The sequence below is a fragment of the Pantherophis guttatus genome, chromosome 6, assembly GCF_059756535.1.
Source record: "Pantherophis guttatus breed Tessera chromosome 6, ASM5975653v1, whole genome shotgun sequence".
NCBI lineage: Eukaryota > Metazoa > Chordata > Lepidosauria > Squamata > Colubridae > Pantherophis > Pantherophis guttatus.
In genome coordinates this window covers 20,049,764-20,069,345 of record NC_142068.1, presented here as the reverse complement: position 1 = coordinate 20,069,345, position 19,582 = coordinate 20,049,764, and the positions used below count along the sequence as shown (strand labels likewise).

The 19,582-nt window shown below is 40.9% G+C and overlaps 1 protein-coding gene across 1 annotated transcript in view; it reads left to right on the top strand.

The window, feature by feature from the left end:
• Positions 1-18,091, top strand: part of SERPINI1 (serpin family I member 1) — a 121,010-nt gene extending 102,919 nt beyond the window's left edge. Inside the window, exons 7-9 of the mRNA XM_034439039.3 lie at positions 10,213-10,299; positions 16,575-16,664; positions 17,720-18,091. Coding sequence (XP_034294930.1) covers positions 10,213-10,299; positions 16,575-16,664; positions 17,720-17,796 — 254 coding nt within the window. The 3' untranslated portion in view covers positions 17,797-18,091. The remainder of the gene's footprint in view (positions 1-10,212; positions 10,300-16,574; positions 16,665-17,719) is intronic.
• The last annotated feature ends 1,491 nt before the right edge of the window (positions 18,092-19,582 follow it).

Genomic DNA, 19,582 nt, shown 5'->3' with positions numbered 1-19,582 from the left:
TTTTATTTCTCTCCAACTTATTTTTATATCCCGCCTTTATTATTTTTATGAACAACTTAAAGTGGCAATTATATCCAACATACTTTCCTCCTCCTATTTTCCCCACAATAACAACCCTATGAGGTAAATTGGCTTGAGAGAGAGAGTGACTGGCCTAAAGTCACCCAGCTGTCTTTCATAGTTAAGGCGGGACAAGAATTCATAGTCTCCTGGTGATTGGCCCAAAGTCACCCAGTCAGCTTTCATGGCTGGTTCCAGTGTTTTACTGCACTCTATGACCATAACAAACTTAGCTATATTTCTTCATTTGTTAACGTTCTTATTGAAATATCTTTCCTTGCCCTTTCTGGTTTGATGTTGAAAGTCTGTTTTTAATTATCATATACTTTTATTATTTCCCAAACGTTTGTTCTCCATCGTGATTTCTTGTCTTGGATCTTTTCTTCTTTAAAATTGTGGACATAATCTTTTTCTGTTGATTTTTGTGATAGCTCTTTCCTGAGATTCGGTGTTCATAATTTGTATAACAAGTCTGTTGATAACATCAATCTTATATTCTGATGATACGTTGTACAGATCAAATATTTCTGGCACATCTACTTTTCTTAATTTTCTCATTCTAACCAATATAATTTATGCTAATAATTCATACCTGCTTCCAGACGTGTGCCTAGATATGTTCCAGTTTATTAGTTTTCAGTTGTCTGTCTTTTGAATCCATTATATAAAAGCCCTTATTGTATGTGATCTGTGTCTCTGAAGATTTGATGAAAGTCTATGTTTAGACTGGTGGGATAGAGATCTTGAAGTTAAGAGAAAGGGGGTGGAAGTAAATCAGAACAGTTCACTCCTCCTCAGGTGAGAAACAAGGGGAAGGGTGTCACTGGCTGAGAGATTTTCCTCTTGCCTGCTGGATGAGAAAGAGAATTGGAAGGGTGAAGGTATGGAAGAATAAGGTGTGCTGGGTGCTATTAGCTGTTCCATTATATTGTTTTATTGTGTGATAGAGCTCTTTGAGAGGAGTGGGGTGGAGAGAGAACAAGAGATGGAGGTGATAGATTCTGTAAGAGAGGAAGCAAGAACATCATGGTGGTGATGGACATGGAAGATATGGTAAGAGGCAGGGACTTGCTCTTCTTGGGGAAGGTTGCCCTGGAATTTAGCATCAGTACCACATTCCATCAAGGGCTTGGACATCAAAACATCACCATCCCTGAGTTTTATTTGTGCTTCTAAATGCCAGATCCGTCTGTAATAAAATGTTCCTCATCCACATTTTTTAGCAGAGAGTTCTTCTCTAGGGAATGTGGTTGACTGTAGAGACAGAGACAGGCAAGATCCATTACCAAAGTACAAGAGAAAAAGTGACATTTTAAGTCCATAGCAAGCACAAAATATGCAGAAGAAGCTCAGACACACACCTACTTAATTTACATAAATGTAAGAGGGAGAGAGGATACAGTGTAATGAGACGTGCAAGATGGTTCTTAGCTCTACCGTGTAGGCCAGACAGGAACTAATTGGCTAAAATTACATTTATTGAGAGTAGCTATAATCACAAAATTTTGGTGGGATTCCAAAGGGAATTTAGGATAGTCCCTGAAATTCTGAGGGATGCTTTGGCTGAGAAAGAGAAAGAGCAACTCCAACTGAGTACGTTTAAGAGCCTCCCTGCTGTTATTTAACATCTATATGAAGTTTTTGGATGAGAATATCTGCCAACATGGGAAAGATATTTAAGGGACTGGAGAAGATGGATAGATTATATCCAAAGTAAATACCGGAATAAGAAGTTGCAGATAGGTTATGAATAAATATGTAGATATTTGGTGTGTTTTTAGGTAATTAAATTAGCAGGGTAATTAGGGAATTGAAGGAATAAGAGATGCTGAATGTTATAATTATTTAGATTAGGATGGATTATGTTTGTTGAATGTTATACCCTGTAATTTGTTCTGGGAAAAGGGGGGGAGGTGGGCGGATGGGAAGGGGAAGGGGTGGGGGGAGGGGTGGTGGGGGTAAGGGAGGGGAGGGGTGGGTGTAGTAGGGAAAGGGGGGAATAAACATGTAAACCTTCTGTAAAACTTTTTAATTAAAAAAAAAAGAGAATATCTGCCAACATGGGATTAAATTGTACCAATATACTAATGACACTTAGTTGAATATCTTTGCCCAGGGCCAATCCAAGTTACTCTGTCAAACTGCTTTCCCAGCATTTGGAGGCAATACGATTCTGAATTGGGAAGAACAGTTTCAGCTCAACCCTGAGAAGATTGACTGACTATGGGTTTTATAGCTTATAAATTTGATAACTAAACAAAGAAATGAATATGATTCTGATATTGCTTGGCAGGTGACTTCCAGGTGTCAAAACAGCACATATTTCACTTGAAGCAGTTGTTGGCATTGAAAAAGAATTATTTTCACTTGATTAACCTGCCTCCTGAATTATTATACACCACACAGCACATATATTCTCATAATTTTTAGTTTCTTCATTTCTCTACCATGACATTTCAATCTGCTACCAGTGTACTATTTTCTTTCTGATGTTGCTCTTCTTTGCCTTTGAAATTCGTCAGTATATTCCCCCTCTGTGACTGTAGTAGTGAGTACATAACCTTGTCTTCTGATTCTGATAGAAGTGATACTGTCATGAATTGGGTTACAGCCAAACATATATTTAACAGTGACCTTTGTGAATATCATCAACACATCGTTGCTTCGTACAATTTAATACCTTAAATAGTACATCTGATTTTAAACGCTGGTCCACCTAAATTCACTTATTCCTAAAATATTTAATTTAATGCATTCTAATTTCACTTTGACAATGTCAACATTCTGTCTATGTCATCTTTAGAACTTCCAGATCTTCTTCCCCAGTAGATAGAGGAATGGCTTCCAAACTAGACAAGTGAAGGGCAGGAATTTTATCATCTGGCATCCAACCTTTTCTGTATGTTTTGAGGCCTGTCCACACAGTTGTCTTGAAAACAATGCAGAAATAGAACATAGAATAACAGGTTGGAAGGGACCTTGGAGGTTTTCTAGTCCAGCCCACAGCTTGAGCTGGAGTCCTTATACCATTTCAGATAAATAGTTATCCAGTCTCTTTTTGAAGCCTCCAGTGATGGAGCAACGACAACATCTGAAGGCAAGCTGTTTCAATGGTTGATTGCTCTCACCATTAGGAAATTTCTCCTTAATTCTAGGTTGCTTGGTTCAACATGACCTTCTTTAAGACTTATTATTGATGAATGTATGCTTTCATTTATGATGGCTCTTCTTAACTATCATGAGTGCTGTTATTAATGTAAAACCTAATGTAAGTAGTTGTCCTTCATAAGTAGCCATAACATTTAAAAACATAGATAGGAAAATCAAACCTTCAGAAGTATCACTGTCCTAGTGACATTGTCTTTAATGCACGAAATGGGATGATCTGGCGTTCATTAAGAACAATGGGATCGTACCCTCTTCTAAGAGCTTTTAGTAAGAGCCCTTGGGATTAATGGGTATCTTCCCACACTGGGTTTTTAACAAGGCATTAGTCATGCTGGCCACTGTGAAACTTTCAATTTCCCATCTCAAATGAAGCCTGGCCGAAATACGTCTTATGGCTCTCAGTTATGCAGTTTCTCTTTTTTCCCCTATGCCCTTCTCATCTGAGGTGTGTGCCATATGAATTTGTAGTAGTGCAGTCTCTGCAGCTTGGATTGTAATATTGGGTCCTCCTGATAGGGAAGCACAATGCCAACTGGAGGGATCTACTGGAGAGGCAAAAAATGTCCAGATTTTGAAGTTTCTTCATCTATCTTCTGAAAGTCTTTGCCTTATACAAATTTAAATCAATCTTATATTCCCTATTTCCACAGTATTTTCTAAGAATAATGTGCTAAAAATAAGAAATTGTATAATCAGGAACACAATCCATTCTACACCAATTGGGGTTTCAACGCGATTGATTGATATTATGGTAGGATCGGTTTGGTATCAGTCAATCAGTCTCTAAACCCTGTTTTACCAACTCTCTTTGACCTAACTACTTTCCAGAGCTGTTGGGATTGCCATTCTCAGAATTGCCGTTTTAATAAGGGACATGGTGGCTCAGTGGCTAAGATGCTGAGCTTGTCGATCGGAAGGTCAGCAGTTCAGCGGTTCAAATCCCTAGTGCCGTGTAACGGGGTGAACTCCCATTACTTGTCCCAGCTTCTGCCAACCTAGCAGTTCAAAAGCACGTAAAAAATGCAAGTAGAAAAATAGGGACCACCTTTGATGGGAAGGTAACAGCATTCCATGCGCCTTTGTCGTTTAGTCATGCTGGCCACAAGATCACGCAGCGCTGGCTCTTCGGCTTTGAAATGGAGATGAGCACCGCCCCCTAGAATCAGGAACAACTAGCACATATGAGGGGAACCTTTACCTTTACTTTAGTGGGAGTCTTCTGTACCTATAGGACATAGAAATAGGACAAAGGATGGAGGGAATCTAGTCTTTTTGCAGAAAATGTTATCTGCATTCCCATTCAGTTTAATGAAAACAACTTTTAAAGGATGTGTGATGCTGTTACAACTGATTACTTGTAAAGTACTCCAGGAACCTATGGGAATGTTGAATGAAAAATAGAGCAATTTGTCTTACTTTTTGCACCTGCACAGAACCCTGTTTGAAATTTTCTAAAGCTTACAGAATTGATCAGCAGAAGCCCATCTCTCACATGTGCTATACAGCTAGGTATGCTCCTGCCTAAACTTCCTTAACAGAATAATAGAATAACAGAATTGAAAGGAACCTTGGAAGTCTTCTAGTCCAACCCCTAGCTCAAGCAGGAGACCGTATACCAGTGATGGCAAAACTTTTTGCCATTGCATGCCAGGAGGGGGGGGGCAGGGGAGGTTCGTGCACAAGCGTGCCCTCACCCATAATTCTATGCGTCCCACCCTGCGCATGCGCACACAACCCCCCCTTCCCCCCACCCCGCTTCTGGCACACGATGGCCCGGTAGGCCTGCTTTTCTTTCTCACCTGGCTCCAGATCCTCTCTATGCATCTGGGCAGGGTGAAAACAGCCTTTCCCACCCCATCAGAGGCCCTCCGGAGCCTGAAACGGCCTACTTCCCAACTCTCTAGGAGTTTCTGGAGGCTGGGGACAGCAAAAAAAGTCACTTCCTGTCCAACTGGGAGTTAAGAAATGGGCCATTTCAGGCCTCCGGAGGGCCTCCGAGGGGGTGGGGAAGGCTGTTTTCACCCTCCCCAGATGCATATAGAGGATTGGAGCCAGGTGAGAAAGAAAAACGGGCCTTCCCCACCCACCCCGCAGGCCTCCGGAGGCAGGAAACAGCCTGTTTCCCTACTTCTGGTGGGCCCAGAAGGCCCGAAAATCAGCTAGCCAGCGCACGCATGCGTGCCAGAGCTGAGCTGGCATGCCCACTGATATGGCTACACGTGCCACCTGCCGCCATCACGGCCCTATACCATTTCAGACAAATAGCTGTCCAATATCTTCTTAAAAACCTCTAGTGATGGAACACTCACAACTTCTGAAGGCAAGCCATTCGACTGATTAATTGCTCTCACTGTCAGGAAATTTCTCCTTATTTCTAGGTTCTAGTAATAGTAACTAATTTTTGGTTAGTTTCCACCCTTTACTTCTTGTCCTGCCTTCAGGTGTTTTGGAGAATAGGTTGACCTCTTCCTCTTTGTGGCAACTCCTCAAATATTAGATATTTATTGGCACTCCTTCACATATTCTTAATTTGTTTTTAAACATCACAGTTCAAAGAGCACAAGCAGAATTTCATTCTATGGGCATAATTATCAAATCCGATTGGGCAATTGCAAAGTCTGTTTCTCCTGCAGGACCATAAATAATGTCTAACTTTCCGTAGTAGGCATGGTATAGTCCTCCAGTCCCTCAGTGATTTTCTTAGAGCAGACTTTGCTTTTACATGTTTTGATTCTTTCCCCATTGACCAAGGTCCTGTCATATAGATCAATAGAGATTCAACTAACTGAATTCACATCAAACCTTTTGATATCAGCAGCTATAGTTTTGCCCTGTTGGTTAATTTTTCCCATCGTCAATATCTCGGCTTTCCAAGTTATCTTGATCTCCTCTCCATCTATCATGGACAAGTCTTCTATTCAGATCTTGGTTCTCTTTGCTTTTGAGTTTGAAGAATTTGATTCCACAACCCCTCCAGGACAAATATAACAGGATATACTGGCTTGTTGGAAGCTTTCCCTAAGGACTTTTTCATGCAGCTAAATGGAAATCCTCTGAGAACTTCAGACAGAAATAGTAATTGAATCCTGCGCAATATCAGATCCATTTTTATTCAGATGAAGAAGACTTGTCTCTCTCTTCAGTTGTATTAAAAAGCGCGGCTGGTATCCATGGACAGTAGCATTTACCTGGGCAGAATTAATAGAGGGTCTGAGCCACCTGCAATTTGGCTGCTGTTATGAAGCAAATTGCAGGCTAGCAGACCACTTTAGTAATGATCGATGCGGAAGTGTCACCTTAAGATCAAAACTCCTGTTCCATTATAGAAATGGGTAATTGGTGAACCAGATATTGATCGCTGCACTTCCACCAGTCATCACAGCCAATAGTAAAGGATATTGGAAGTCACAATTTAGGTCCTGTTTGCTGGAGTTGTACTATTTTAAGAACCAGCTGTTGTAGAGAATGCAGGAAGGATGCCTGCTTGTCAGCTTTCCAACCATGTTGGACTGCTGGCTATTGTCAGAAAAGATTAAACTTTGCCTGGATTCAGCTGAGCAGTTCTTATGTTTTACTTCACAGCCTTTTTGATTTAGCTCTTGGGAAGTTGGTGCACCCAGGCACGGGAAGGGATTACAAAGCACACAAACCAGCCTGGTGTTGGATTTGCACTCCCTCCCAGAGATGAATATTTTCCTGAAGATTTATACCACCTAACTCCCTTACCTCACAAAAAGCAAGAGAAAACAACCCATTTTAGTCAAACAAATTAACTCCTCTGCTGTTTAAAGATCACATTATTTATGCAGGAATGTGGAGCATTAAGCACGGAAAAGATGAATGTGCTGTAGGGTAGTGCTGTTAATTTTTCTTCGTGAATAAAGGAGACAAATCCAGGTATGGAAAAGGTTGCTTATATTTTGCTTTATGAGACAAAATATAGAGCAACGCTTTGGAAACCACACTGTTAAAATTCCTGGAGCTGTGATTTAATGCAGTATATCTGTTTCCTTTGTGTTCATTTTTTCATAAAAGCATCTTTCCTTTTTTAATTACTAGAGGAGAAAGGAAACAAATAGAAAAGTAGCAGTGTTATGCCTTCCATGCCCTGTTTTTTAATTGGATTGGTCTAATCAAGAAAGCCAGTCTCCCTCTCTCTCTCTCTCTCTCTCGCTCTCGCTCTCTCGCTCTGTCTCCCTCCCTCTGTCTTTCTTCCTCCCTCTCTCTCCCCCTCTTCTCACCCTCCCTTTGTCCAGGGGTGAAATCCAGCAGGTCCTGAAAGGTTCTGGAGAAACGGTAGCAGAAATTTTGAGTAGTTCGGAGAACTGACAAATACCATCTCTGGCTGGCCCCAGAATGGAGTGAGAATGGAGATTTTGCAATATCCTTCCCCGAGGAGTGGGGAGGGAATGGAGATTTTGCAGTAACCTTCCCCTGCCACACCCACCAAACCACACCATACCCACCAAGTCACGCCCACAGAACCGGTAGTAAAAAAAATTTGAATTTCACCACTGCCTTTGTCCCCCCCCCCCTCTCTCTCTCTCTCTCTCTGTCTCCCCCTCTCCCACTCTCTCCCTCTCTTCTTCCCCCCTCCCCCATGTGTGTGTGTAAAAATAAACAGGTGTCCTCAACTTATGACTGGGTTATCACTTAGCAAGTGTTCAGAGTTACAATGGACTCCTCTAAAACTCTTTACAACCTAGTCCAAAAGTTCCAACAATCATTTACCCTGTGGTCCATGACTGCATTTCAAGAACTTCACAACTGGTCTGTATTTAGGGCCATTTTCAGCATCCCACAGTTACATGTCTGCAATTTGCAATATTTTTGCCAAAAGCTGGCCTTTGCTTCCAGTTTTGAGCAAAAACACCCCATATCAAACAGTGGGTTCACTTAACAACTGTGACATTCACTTAACAACCACCACAAAAAAATGTCATAAATTTGGGTTGGTCACATGGGTGACCCATATTACAACCTTCATGACTTACAGGCTCAGTTACAATGGTAAGTGGAGGACTATCCGTATATTCATATTTATGAGGTATATTCAAAGTGCTGGTTGTTACCCATGAGGCTTCCCATAAAGTTTGGTGTTCAATTATATCAGGGATGATTCTGCCCATCCAGGCTAATTATCAAGGTTGAGAAAGCCACCCATTGAGAGATCGAATGGGAGAGGAACAACATGATAGGCATTTTTAGTAACGAATGTCACTCTCTGGAATACTGTCTCCAGAAATACAGGTAGCCCTGACTATTTTTTGCATAGGAAAACCATTTTTGCTATTATTATTCAGTCTGGCTTTTGATCCATTCTGTGATTTTTGGGTTACCATTTTTATTACACCGAAGATCATTTTGTATGGAGGTTTTTTTGTATTATTTTTCTGTTTTGTTTTCATTGTGCCCTACCCAGAATCCTAGTGAATAATGCAATATACAAAATATACAAAAATAAATTACTGTTCTTGGATTCAATCATCTGTTCTCTTGGGGTACATCCAGACTTCAACCTTTCTATAGTGATAAATTTTTATCTTCTTACATCTCTTATTAGATTTGGAGGGATCTTAGTCTATGCCCAGCTATGTGGCAGTACCAAAATGCCTTTGGCTCATTTTGAAAAATTAAGCAGTGTTAGACCTAATTAGTACTTACTTGGACGATTATAAAGAAATCCTTAAAGGCTAGACTGGAAAATTGAAAAATGTCCCGGAAAAAGAAGTAATCGATTATTTCCATATCATTACCACAGATAGGTTTATGTTGTCCCCAGTACTTCAATGTTGTGTTTGTGCTCCTTGGTGCTTTCTGATCTTGGTTGTTTTCTCTACAGACATTTTCTTGCACTGATGATATTACCTACTTACCTATTGAAACATCTGCAAGAAAAGAACCAAGCTCAGAGAGCACCAAGGACCTCACAGTTCAACACTGAGCTGCCAATATTCTCTTCTATGAATTCAGTGTGAAGGAGACTCAAAGTTTATTATATATCCAGTTGAATAAAATAGATTTTTCAGCTATAGGAAGCACAGCTTGAGATGCTACAGAGTTAGAGTAGTCCAATGATGGACAGGGGAGATTGCTCAGTGTTTTTTAGCACATCGCCATGAGTTTCATTATTTACTCCAGTTGACTAACAGGGCCAAGAACTGACTATGTTCAGGTTGCCAAAAAAGAATGCCTAGGGGGAACGGGGGGGGGGGGGGGGACACAAAAATGGATTTTTGCAAAAAAAAAAAAAAAATAGGTTTTATGACCTTGTTTCTGATTCTGAAAGTGACAAATTCCTGGGCTGTTCATTTGCTCAGGGCATCTGTTCTTTAATTCTTCTCCACTGCTTGATTAATGGAGATCAGTAGGTTTCAGGGTTCTAGGGAAAATTGCAAAAAGTCAATAAACCTGAAATCTCTGCATTCATGGGCAACATTGAGCGTAGACCTGGGGTTGATAAGCTTTTGATTTATTAATATTATGGATTGCCCTTTCCTTTTATTTGGGGTCGGGGGGGTTGGTTAGTGCTTCTACCAGACGTTTGATTCTTAATTTATATTTTGCCTCAGTATGATATAAAATTCCACCATCCATTTTTGGCAGTTGAATCACTGAATACTTGACGGTTTGTTGTTTCAGGAATGAAAAAAAAGAATTGGGGAGAGATTCCAAGGACAATAGGTTATCTAAATCTGGCTCAGATAGACCAGTAATTTGATAGCTTCGCATTTATGTATACAAAATCTGAAGGTCTCTTAACAGAAGAAAATAGTGGGACTTGCAGAACAGAGAAGAGAGAAGAGAAAAGAAAGGAAGTATCTATAGTTTAGATTACAGAGGGTTTCATCTGTATTTTTGAATGGTAATCGTTCGACGTTACAGTAAACTACACTCAAAGCTTATTTTTTCTCTAATATTGGAAGACATTTATAGGTCTTTTCTGAAAATGCTGAATTGTTAATGCTCTTTTTTTTCCTCCAGACAACAAAGAGCTTTACCTGTCAAAAGCAGTTCACAAATCTATCCTTGAAGTTAATGAAGAAGGTTCGGAAGCTGCTGCTGCTTCAGGTAACTTCCTAAAAGTGTGGACTGAATGACATGCTCAGCCTTTTAGCAAAAAGGATGTATTCCCACAGAATAAACTGGGTGGGGATGAAGCAAGCAGTAGGTGGGAACCTCCTACTCCTCCTCTTGTCAAAGATTGGCAAAATACTTTTTTGGCAGAGATGTCAAGATTTGGAATTTTGCTAGAAAAGCTTGTAGTATAGCTAACAGCCTTCTAGAGGCTTGGGATTTCACCTCAATCAATCTTTGATCGTTGGCTGGGAATGATGAGTGTTGAAGTCCAAACAGTCTTCAAGGGCCTAGATCGGTGTCGGTAACCCACGGCTCCAGAGCCGCATGTGACTCTTTGACCTCTATCCTGCAGCTCCCTGCCAATCCGGTCGCACGACCTACTCTCCACCCCAAAACACTGACCCAACTCGGCTGTGGCCAATGCCAACCTTGCTAACATGAGGGATGGCGGAATGGGAATGGGATCTGGGAGGAGGGTATGATGGAAAGGGGGACAGGCCCGCAGCTGAGGAGCAACCACGAGCCACGGTGGCAGCTTCCCCGAAGATGACCCTCCTCCTTCTCCTCATGTGACCCAATGGCCGGCTGTTGCAGGGCCAGGAGGGTGCACACAAGCAGGGATACCCTCAAGCGAGCGGCCAGGCTTGGCCAAAGCGCAGCAAAGGCGCACGGAGCGGGTGGGTATGACTGACTGATGGGTGAATGTCTTTGGTGAGGGTGCTCCGGTTTTCTCCAAGCCTGATCCCTGGGGTGGCGTGCGCAGTTCGGTGGGGCAAGCCCCCTTTTCCCACTGCCCTCAACTCCTCCAGTTGAGTGGTGCCAGCAGCATTGATTGAAAAGCATCCTCTGGGCGGCGAAAGTCCCCCATGCAAGATTTAAAGCCACCTGGAGGACACTTTTCAATCAACACCACCGGCAGCACCACTCCACTCGCTTGCAGAGGGTATCCCTGCTTGTGTGTGTGTGTGTGTGTGTGTGTAAGAGTGAGAGATGAGAGAGAGAAAAGGGGAGAAAATGAGAGAGAAATGAGAAAATGATGGAGGGAGAGAATAAGAGAGAAAGAAAAGAGAGGGAAACAAAGGAGAGAAAGAAGGGGAGAGAAAGAAAAAGAAAGAAGAAAGAAAAAGAAAGGAAAGGAAGGAAGGAAGGAAGGAAGAAAGAAGGAAAAAGAAAGAAAGAAAGAAAGAAAGAAAGAAAGAAAGAAAGAAAGAAAGAAAGAAAGAAAGAGGGAGAAATGAGAAAATGATGGAGGGAGAGAATGAGAGAGGAAAAAGAGAGAGAAACAGAGAGAGAGAAGGGGAGAGAGAGACGGAGAGAGAAATGAGAGAGCTGGAGGAAGAGAATGAGACAGAAGGAAAAGAGAAGGAAACAAATGAGAGAAAGAAGGGGAAGAAAAAGAAAAAGAGAGAGGGAGAGAGGAAAAAGAGAGAAAAACAGAAATGTGAGGGAGGGAGAGAGAAAGAGAGAACCATTTCCCACAGAAAACACAGGGAGCCACAAAACCTGGGTAGGCATGGCTGGGGAGGGGGGCGGGTCATGTGACTGGGTGGGAGTAACGTTGAGTTGGCCACGCTCACCCAGATCTTGTGGCTCCCAGTGTTTTCTTTTCTGTGGGAAATGGGTCCAAATGGCTCTTTGAGTGTTTAAGGTTGTAGACCCCTGTCCTACGTCCTGTCCTGCCCTGCCCTGCCCTGCCCTGCCATGGTCAGCCAGTGGTAAGCTTCAGAGCTGAATTTTCCTCTCCTTAATTCAAACCCAACCATCCTAACAAGATCCTCCTTGTACAAGGAGGTGGAGGAGAGGCAAGCTCCTGGTGGTGTAACCCCAGCCATGGAAGATTGCTAACCTGATAAGCATATGAAGCAGGACCATGACATTTATCCTCTCATTTTCATCAGCCAAAATAATTAATGGCTTAGCTCCCAAGACAGCTGTGCAGATAAATACTTCATAGTACAGTGCAACACACCTTGAAAAGGGCAATTTCAGAAGAGCTATTTTGGAGGACATTTTCCCATGCTTTCTAGCCATTTGCTTACCTTTCTGGTAAGGTCAGTGAGTGGGCAGAAAGCTCATTTAAAACTTGTCTTCAAGCCTTGAAAAATTGGGAGGAAGGCCTTGTCTGCACTTAATTGCAGTCTTAGCATTATCGTGAGGAGGAGGTTATCCTGTGGTATTGGATCAAGTCCAGTACCATAGTACTGTCCTGGGGGAAAGCAAGCCCTAATCTTTAAAACATAAAGCCTACTTTTCAACTTAGTCCTGTCTCTGTCTTTAGATGAAACAGAAGTCGACAGAAGGTAGACGGGTATATGTCAAAAGAATTAGAGATTATTTAGACTGTGTACTAGGTTTTTTTAAAAAAAGGCAATAGAAACTTGGCAATTTGGAATTGCATTATGTGTGCATAATATATTTGAATTCTGAGTCAAGAAAATTCTGCAGCCGATTCTTTTCCATGATTTATTCTTCTCCTGCCCGCAGCCTTTGATTAAATGTCTTTGTAATACCAGAAGGAGGGAGGCTGGACTGCAACACCAGTGTGAAGAGATAAAAATATCCCTTTGCTCTTTATCAGAAGCATCAGGTTGCAGCTATATAACATTACCTCAGTTTGCAAGACGTTTCTGTTTCCAAATGAGCTGGCAATCAGGCACAAAATAAAAAAAAAAACTGTAGAACAGAATGGGCAATCTGCAGCTCTAAGCCCCTGTTTTGTGACTACTATGACTGAATATTAAGAAGCAAATTTCTTATCATTTTGAGCTAGGAAACACTTGAAGTCTAAGCCTTAACTTTATCATTGAAAGTATTTTTAAAAGGGTTGAAAACAATCCCAAATTTCACCTCGCCAATCCCCCCACATTTTACCTCTCCAATCCCCCAGTCCTGGTAAGGCAGTGTTTCCCAACCTTGGCAACTTCAAGATGTGTGGACTTCAACTCCCAGAATTCATCATCCAGCATGGTGGAATGGCTGGCTGGGGAATTCTGGGAGTTGAAGTCCACACATCTTCAAGTTCCTAAGGTTGAGAAAGACTGTGCTAAGTAAGATAGGAGATATGGTCCCATCCATATTGCATCCTTGTCCTGCCTATTTCACAGCTCAGCTCCTCCCCCAACAAAGTGACCCATTTGAATATATTTGAATAACGCACACCAGATGGCAGAACGACTTGCTTACTACATACAAATATTTAACTTTTGCTCCCGCAGATTTTTAAAATAATTTTAAAACATTCTCTTTTTAGTTTCAATTCATGTATCAATTTCCTTTTCTTTTAATACATAGAAAAGCACAATCTTTGAAGAAAGCCCCATTCCTACTGATCAGATTCCTCAAAACTATGTAGACAGTTATTCATTTCATGGCTGGGAATGCGTGAAAGTTTTATTTATTTATTCCATGACTATCTCCTTTATATATGTCAGTATAATAAAGATAAAAGTTAATAAAATGCTTGCAAACTGTAAAGCTCTAGAGAGTCATTAAAGTCTTACAAATTTAATTAAGACTAAATTTTGCCTTAATACTAATGTATTTGAACTACAATATTTCCTGTTTATACTGATACTACAAATTAAATCTGCATATTTTGGATGTCTCCACTTAAGTGTCAGGAAAAAAAAACAGAGCTTCCTGGATGCTAATTCAAGTAGATAGCGAATCTGGTAAGAGATGACCAGGTTGAACCTGAGGGCGGAGTTAAATACATCATTAGTCTAGAGTTCCTATACCCCACAAAAGAGAGCCCCACTGGAAGTCCATTGACTGTTATCTGCTGTCAGTTTGCCTTCACTGTTAGTTGATCAGATTCTTGTATAGGTTGTATGGAATAAACTTGCAGTGCTATTGAACTCTTATACTGACTCCTGGTTTCATGCCTCTGAAAATCCTTTCCAAACAGTATAGGTCAGGGTGTCAAACTCGCAGCCCGCAGGCCAGATGCGTCATGCACTAGCCACGCCCATGCCCAGTTTAGAAAAGGAGGAAAAAGTCACGATACATCATGACGACGCCGTGACTACGCAACTTTGACACCACTGGTATAGCTATGGGAAATTCTGGGTTGGGATGATCAACATTATAGTCCCATATATCTCATGCTCATCAAGTTGATTATATCTCATGCTCATCAAGTTGATAAGGTAGGTGAAATGAGGACCCAGTTTGTGGGGGCAATAAGCTGACTTTGTATAAATATACAAAAGGATGAAGGCTATTGCTGAGCACATTGTAAGCCGCCCTGAGTCTTCGGAGAAGGGCGGCATATAAATCAAATTAAAAAAAAAAAAAAAAAAAAAAAAGTTGGAGAACTCCTTGCAATTCAATGAAGAGTTAATTACTGGTCCCCTGCTATTGGCAGTTGTGATTAGAAACAAATGTCTTATACTGACTGTGTTCTCACAACAAGCCAAACTCTATTGGTTTTTTGGGTTGCTATATAATGTCAAAACCCATACTATAGATTAAATTATAGGTTAGAAGGAGCATTTTAAGTCAGGTTCTTTTGACTTTGTCTGGTTTACATTTGTTTGTGTTAACTTCGTTAATCATGATCCAGGATGTGCTCTGACATTTGTATTTCGGTTAAGGGTTAACATAGAGTTAAGCAGCATTAGTCTTTCAAACAGAAAATGGAGAAACAGTAAGTAAAATTGTCTTGTAGCAGTTTGACTGTCTTCTCACCCCTGTTGACTATGAGTCTTTTACAAAGGAAAAGGACAACAGAAAGAATAGGCTTTCCTTCATTCTACAGATGGTGACTTAGTCAGGGGTTTGTTAGGCTGCCATTTAAGAAAATAAATTACAGAATGCCAGATCAAGAGGCAGATCTCTAGCATAATCTTGGCAACTTTAAGATGGATGGATTTCAATTCTTAGAATACTCCAGCCAGCATAAGAGATTCTGGCTTGGGATGCGAGGAACTGAAGTCCATTCATATTAAATATGCCAAGGTTGGGAAAAATTGCTCTAGCAATAATAAATTGGCTGTGTTTTGAGTGAATTTTTTTTTACCCTTAATTTCTCACATTTAGTATTTCTCATAACACTAGGTTTTATGGAACCCTGTTTTGAAAAACCCTGATATATGTCTCCATCGGCAACCACAGACTTTTTTCATTGTTGTAATTAGGAAAATAACAACAGGGCAACAGACTAACCAATCAGGAACTATTGCTGAGATAATAAGCAAGACAGAGTGAGACTAATGTACTGTGGCTTGCTGTGTCATTTTGAGGTAATTTATTAGATTAATGTAATGAACCATGATAATGACTAAGCCATTGTCCCACTAAATCCAGCCTTACTGGAGCAAATTCTTCCCTTCTCCAAATCTCATTTCTGTCTTGCTCTTAAGTGGGGCCTTCCATCATTCCTGTCATTAAGGCAAACCAAGTTTCCTTTAAACAGCCTCTCAAGGTAGAATTTGAAAGAGATTTCAAATCCCAGATTAAAGGAAATTTTGATTTGCTTAAACCAAAGTAAATGATTAAGGGATGAATCTGATTATAAAGGACCACAGGAGATTTATCTAATTGGAAACCAGACCAATTCACAGCGAATAAGTCAATATAAAAATGAATTTAAGAGTGGTAGGCAGTGTCCTCTTTATAAGACAGGGAGTTAGTGTTATCATCTCAATAAGGAATATTATCTCTGGTTGAAAGTACTCTAGCAGTGTCACTGTTGTGATAGCGAAGGTAATCAAAATATATCATTTGAAAATTTTGCAAGTATTAAATCGGAATTTGCATCCATTTGCAGTGAGAATTCTGAGGATCAGAATAAAGATTTCATAGTAAGAGTGCACTCCTGAGAATTATTGTGGCCAATCAGGATTAAGATAACACATGTTTCATTGAAAGTATCTGTTCTGTATTTAGCAATAACCCAAGTGGGTGGTGGGGTTATCCAGTGTAATGACTTCCCCTCGGAAGGGAATGGATGTAATAAGTCTCCCAAGTCAGCTTGTTTGTAAGTTATAAACTGTTCCCAAAGTGGTGGAAATAAATTGTGCCGCTACCAGTTGTTAATCATTCACAAAACATATCTAGACACATCCATTTCTTTCTAAATCTTTCTTGGTTTTAGATTAAATTTGTGCCTCCTGACAACCCTGTTAGTTATGATGGGTTTTTAATCCTTGTTTATGCACTTTAGGTGTGCTACAAATGGACTGGCAGGAAAAAGGAGAGATTATGGGCATAAATATATCCAAAAAATGTTAGACTTTCTTTTTTTTTCCCCTTCCATTCCCCAGGAATGATTGCAATTAGTAGAATGGCTGTGCTGTACCCCCAAATTATAGTGGATCATCCTTTCTTCTTTGTGGTTCGGAACAGAATAACAGGTGAGCGCATTACAATATTTATAAAACAAAGGATTGAATATATATATAAATGAAATGCATACTCAAATATTTATACCATAAGACAGTATTGGAAAACATTCTTTGTCGCTCATTTGATTCTTTCCTCACGACTCTCATTAATTATGAAAATAAACTACTAAGGACCACCAGATATTCTAAACGCTACAATGACTTTGGTTCTTTGTTCTTTCACCCGTAGCTCTTTTGTGGATGGATAATCCTATCTGAGAACCAATATGGACTTGGTTCACGAGAGACATCACATCAGTCTCTTAATATCTTTTTCATTCATTGCAAGTTACCTCAAGTACTTCTAGAGCCGTGATGGCGAACATATGGCACGCGTGCCACAGGTGGCACATGGAGCCATATCTGTGGGCACGAGAGCGTTGCCCTAGCTCAGCTCCAGCGCACATGCGCATACCGGCCAACTGATTTTCGGGCCTTCCGGGCCCACTGGAAGTCAGGAAATGGGCCATTTCCGGCCCCCGGAGGGCCTCCAGATGGTGGGGGGAGGCTGTTTTCAACCTCCCCAGGCTCCTAGAAAGGCTCTGGAGCCTGGGGCAGGCGAAAAACGGGCCTTCCAGTCCCACTGTGCCATCACGGGCCAATAGCAGGGAGAGCGTGGAGGGTTGCACGCACATGCACGGTGGGGCGGGGCACATTGAATTATGGGTGTGGGCACACGCGTGCGCGACCCCCCTGTGCTCCCCCCGCTTTTGGCACACAATGGCAAAAAGGTTCGCCATCACTTTCTAGAGAGTAGGGCTGGTTTTAACTATTGTTCCATAGTCAATATTGGAACCAGTAAATGATATTTTCAGGGAAACTACCCAACAATGAGACCGGTCCAGCAGGAGAGACACAGTCTTTGAAGATGTTTTAACCCCTCCTTTCTTGAGCCTACCCAGTAAACAGAAGCCATTTCCTTTATGGATAATTGTTCCACTGTTGAACTTGTTTTTAGGAATTATTATTATTGTTGTTGTTATTCGGAATCTGTACCCCTACAGCTCTTCTTTTCTTTCTTTAAGGTACCATCATTTTCATGGGGAGAGTAATGCACCCAGAAGCAATGAATCCAAGTGTGCATGATTTTGAAGAACTTTAATATCTCCACAGGTTTACCCATCTTCTCACAAAAGAAAACAAGCACACTGAGTTTGCAATTGATGTATTTAAGGTTTTCCATGTGGTGGTTTACTTTCTTTTCTTTTTTTAGTTCTCTCTCTTTTGCAATGTTACCTTTGAGATACTATTTAAAAAGACAAACCGTTTCCAGGTCTAACTTCAGCTATGAAATTGCAGACCATAGTTGTGGAAGGAAAGCTTTCAGTATTAAAATATATGTTGTTGTCTCCGTGATTTATTGTGTTGGTCCTTTAAAATAAAAATTTAAAAATATCCATGCTAGTGACCATCTTCTTGTCTTGGGAATTAATACCTAATTGCCTCTCACACGAAGCCATTCCAAATTTCTATAGCAGAACATACTTATGTGTTATTGGGAATTAATTAGTTAATTAATTGTCAAGGCTCTTTGAAGCCCAGATAATAATCCCCAAATGCTCCGATTTCTGAAGATGAGAGGGCAAGGTATTGGGAACACATTCCAGAAGTGGGAAGAGCTTAGATCAATGTTTTTCAATCCCAGCAACTTTAAGATGGATGGACTTCAATTCCTAGAATTCTTCAGCGAACCATACAAACTGAGGAATTCTGGGAGTTGAAGTCCACCCAGCATAAAGTCACTAGGGTTGAGAAATAATGGCCTAAATAGAAATTAGATCAGCTGAAACCATAACTAATTTGGATATATTTTAATTTAAATGTAATTAAATTTGAATTAAGTAACTCTGGTCAATATGACCACTCCCCATATATTGTGTGCATTTCCCAAAGTGACACAATAAAAAGTACAATTCAGCATTGTTATTATACTGTGAGCTAGTACCATAGCTAAAATTCTAGACATCTGCTACCTAAGCCACTATTTTCCAACTTGGACGACCTTCAGGAACGTGGACTCCAATTTCCAGAATTCGTCAGCAATTGCTGAGAACTCTGGAAGTTGAATGCCATACAACTATAAGATGCCCAGGTTGGTAAACACTAATCTAACTCATGGTGGAAATAATCCATTAATCTCTGTATGGTCCACCACTCTGTTTTATCTTCTTCTATGATGTGTCATCTACCACTGACTCCTATGCAAAAGCCAGGGAAGTGAGGAAGACTCCTTCAGGAAAAACAGGCAAGGTTCCCAGGATTAAGCAGAGAAAGGTTTTGAGAAAGAATTATTCCAGAACCAAACTCTGTCTTGCTTCAGAAAAGGCAAGAGTTCCAGAATATGTGGAAAACCTACAGGGATATCTAATCCTAATGCATTTATAAAAGATCAGGGACAGAGGTCATATGACGTCTTCAAAGCAGAGAAAGTGGCACAGTACTATAGCAGTGCATGAAGACAATGTATACTGCAGCTTTAAGTAACATAATTCCTATGGACCATTTTGTGTTTCCTAACAATTCCTATGGACCTTGTTTGTGTTTCCTAACAGTTGTCTCATTGCACCCCCTTTTTTTAAATCAGCAGTTAAAACGCTGGGCTTGTCAACCAAAGGTTTGGCAGTTTGAGACCCAAGAACGGGCTCGATGGACTGAGTTCCTGTTCCTGCTTGAGGTCCTGCCCACCTAGCATGCAAATGCAAGTAGACAAATAGGTACCACTTTGGTGGGAAGGTAACAGCGTTCCATGTACTCATTGTATTGTCATGCCAGGCACATGACCATAGGAGCATTTTTTGGACAATGCTTAGCTCCGTTGGCTATGAAACAGATGAGCACCACCCCCAAGTTATTTCCATGTTGTTGCCAAGAAGACAATATGGGCCGTT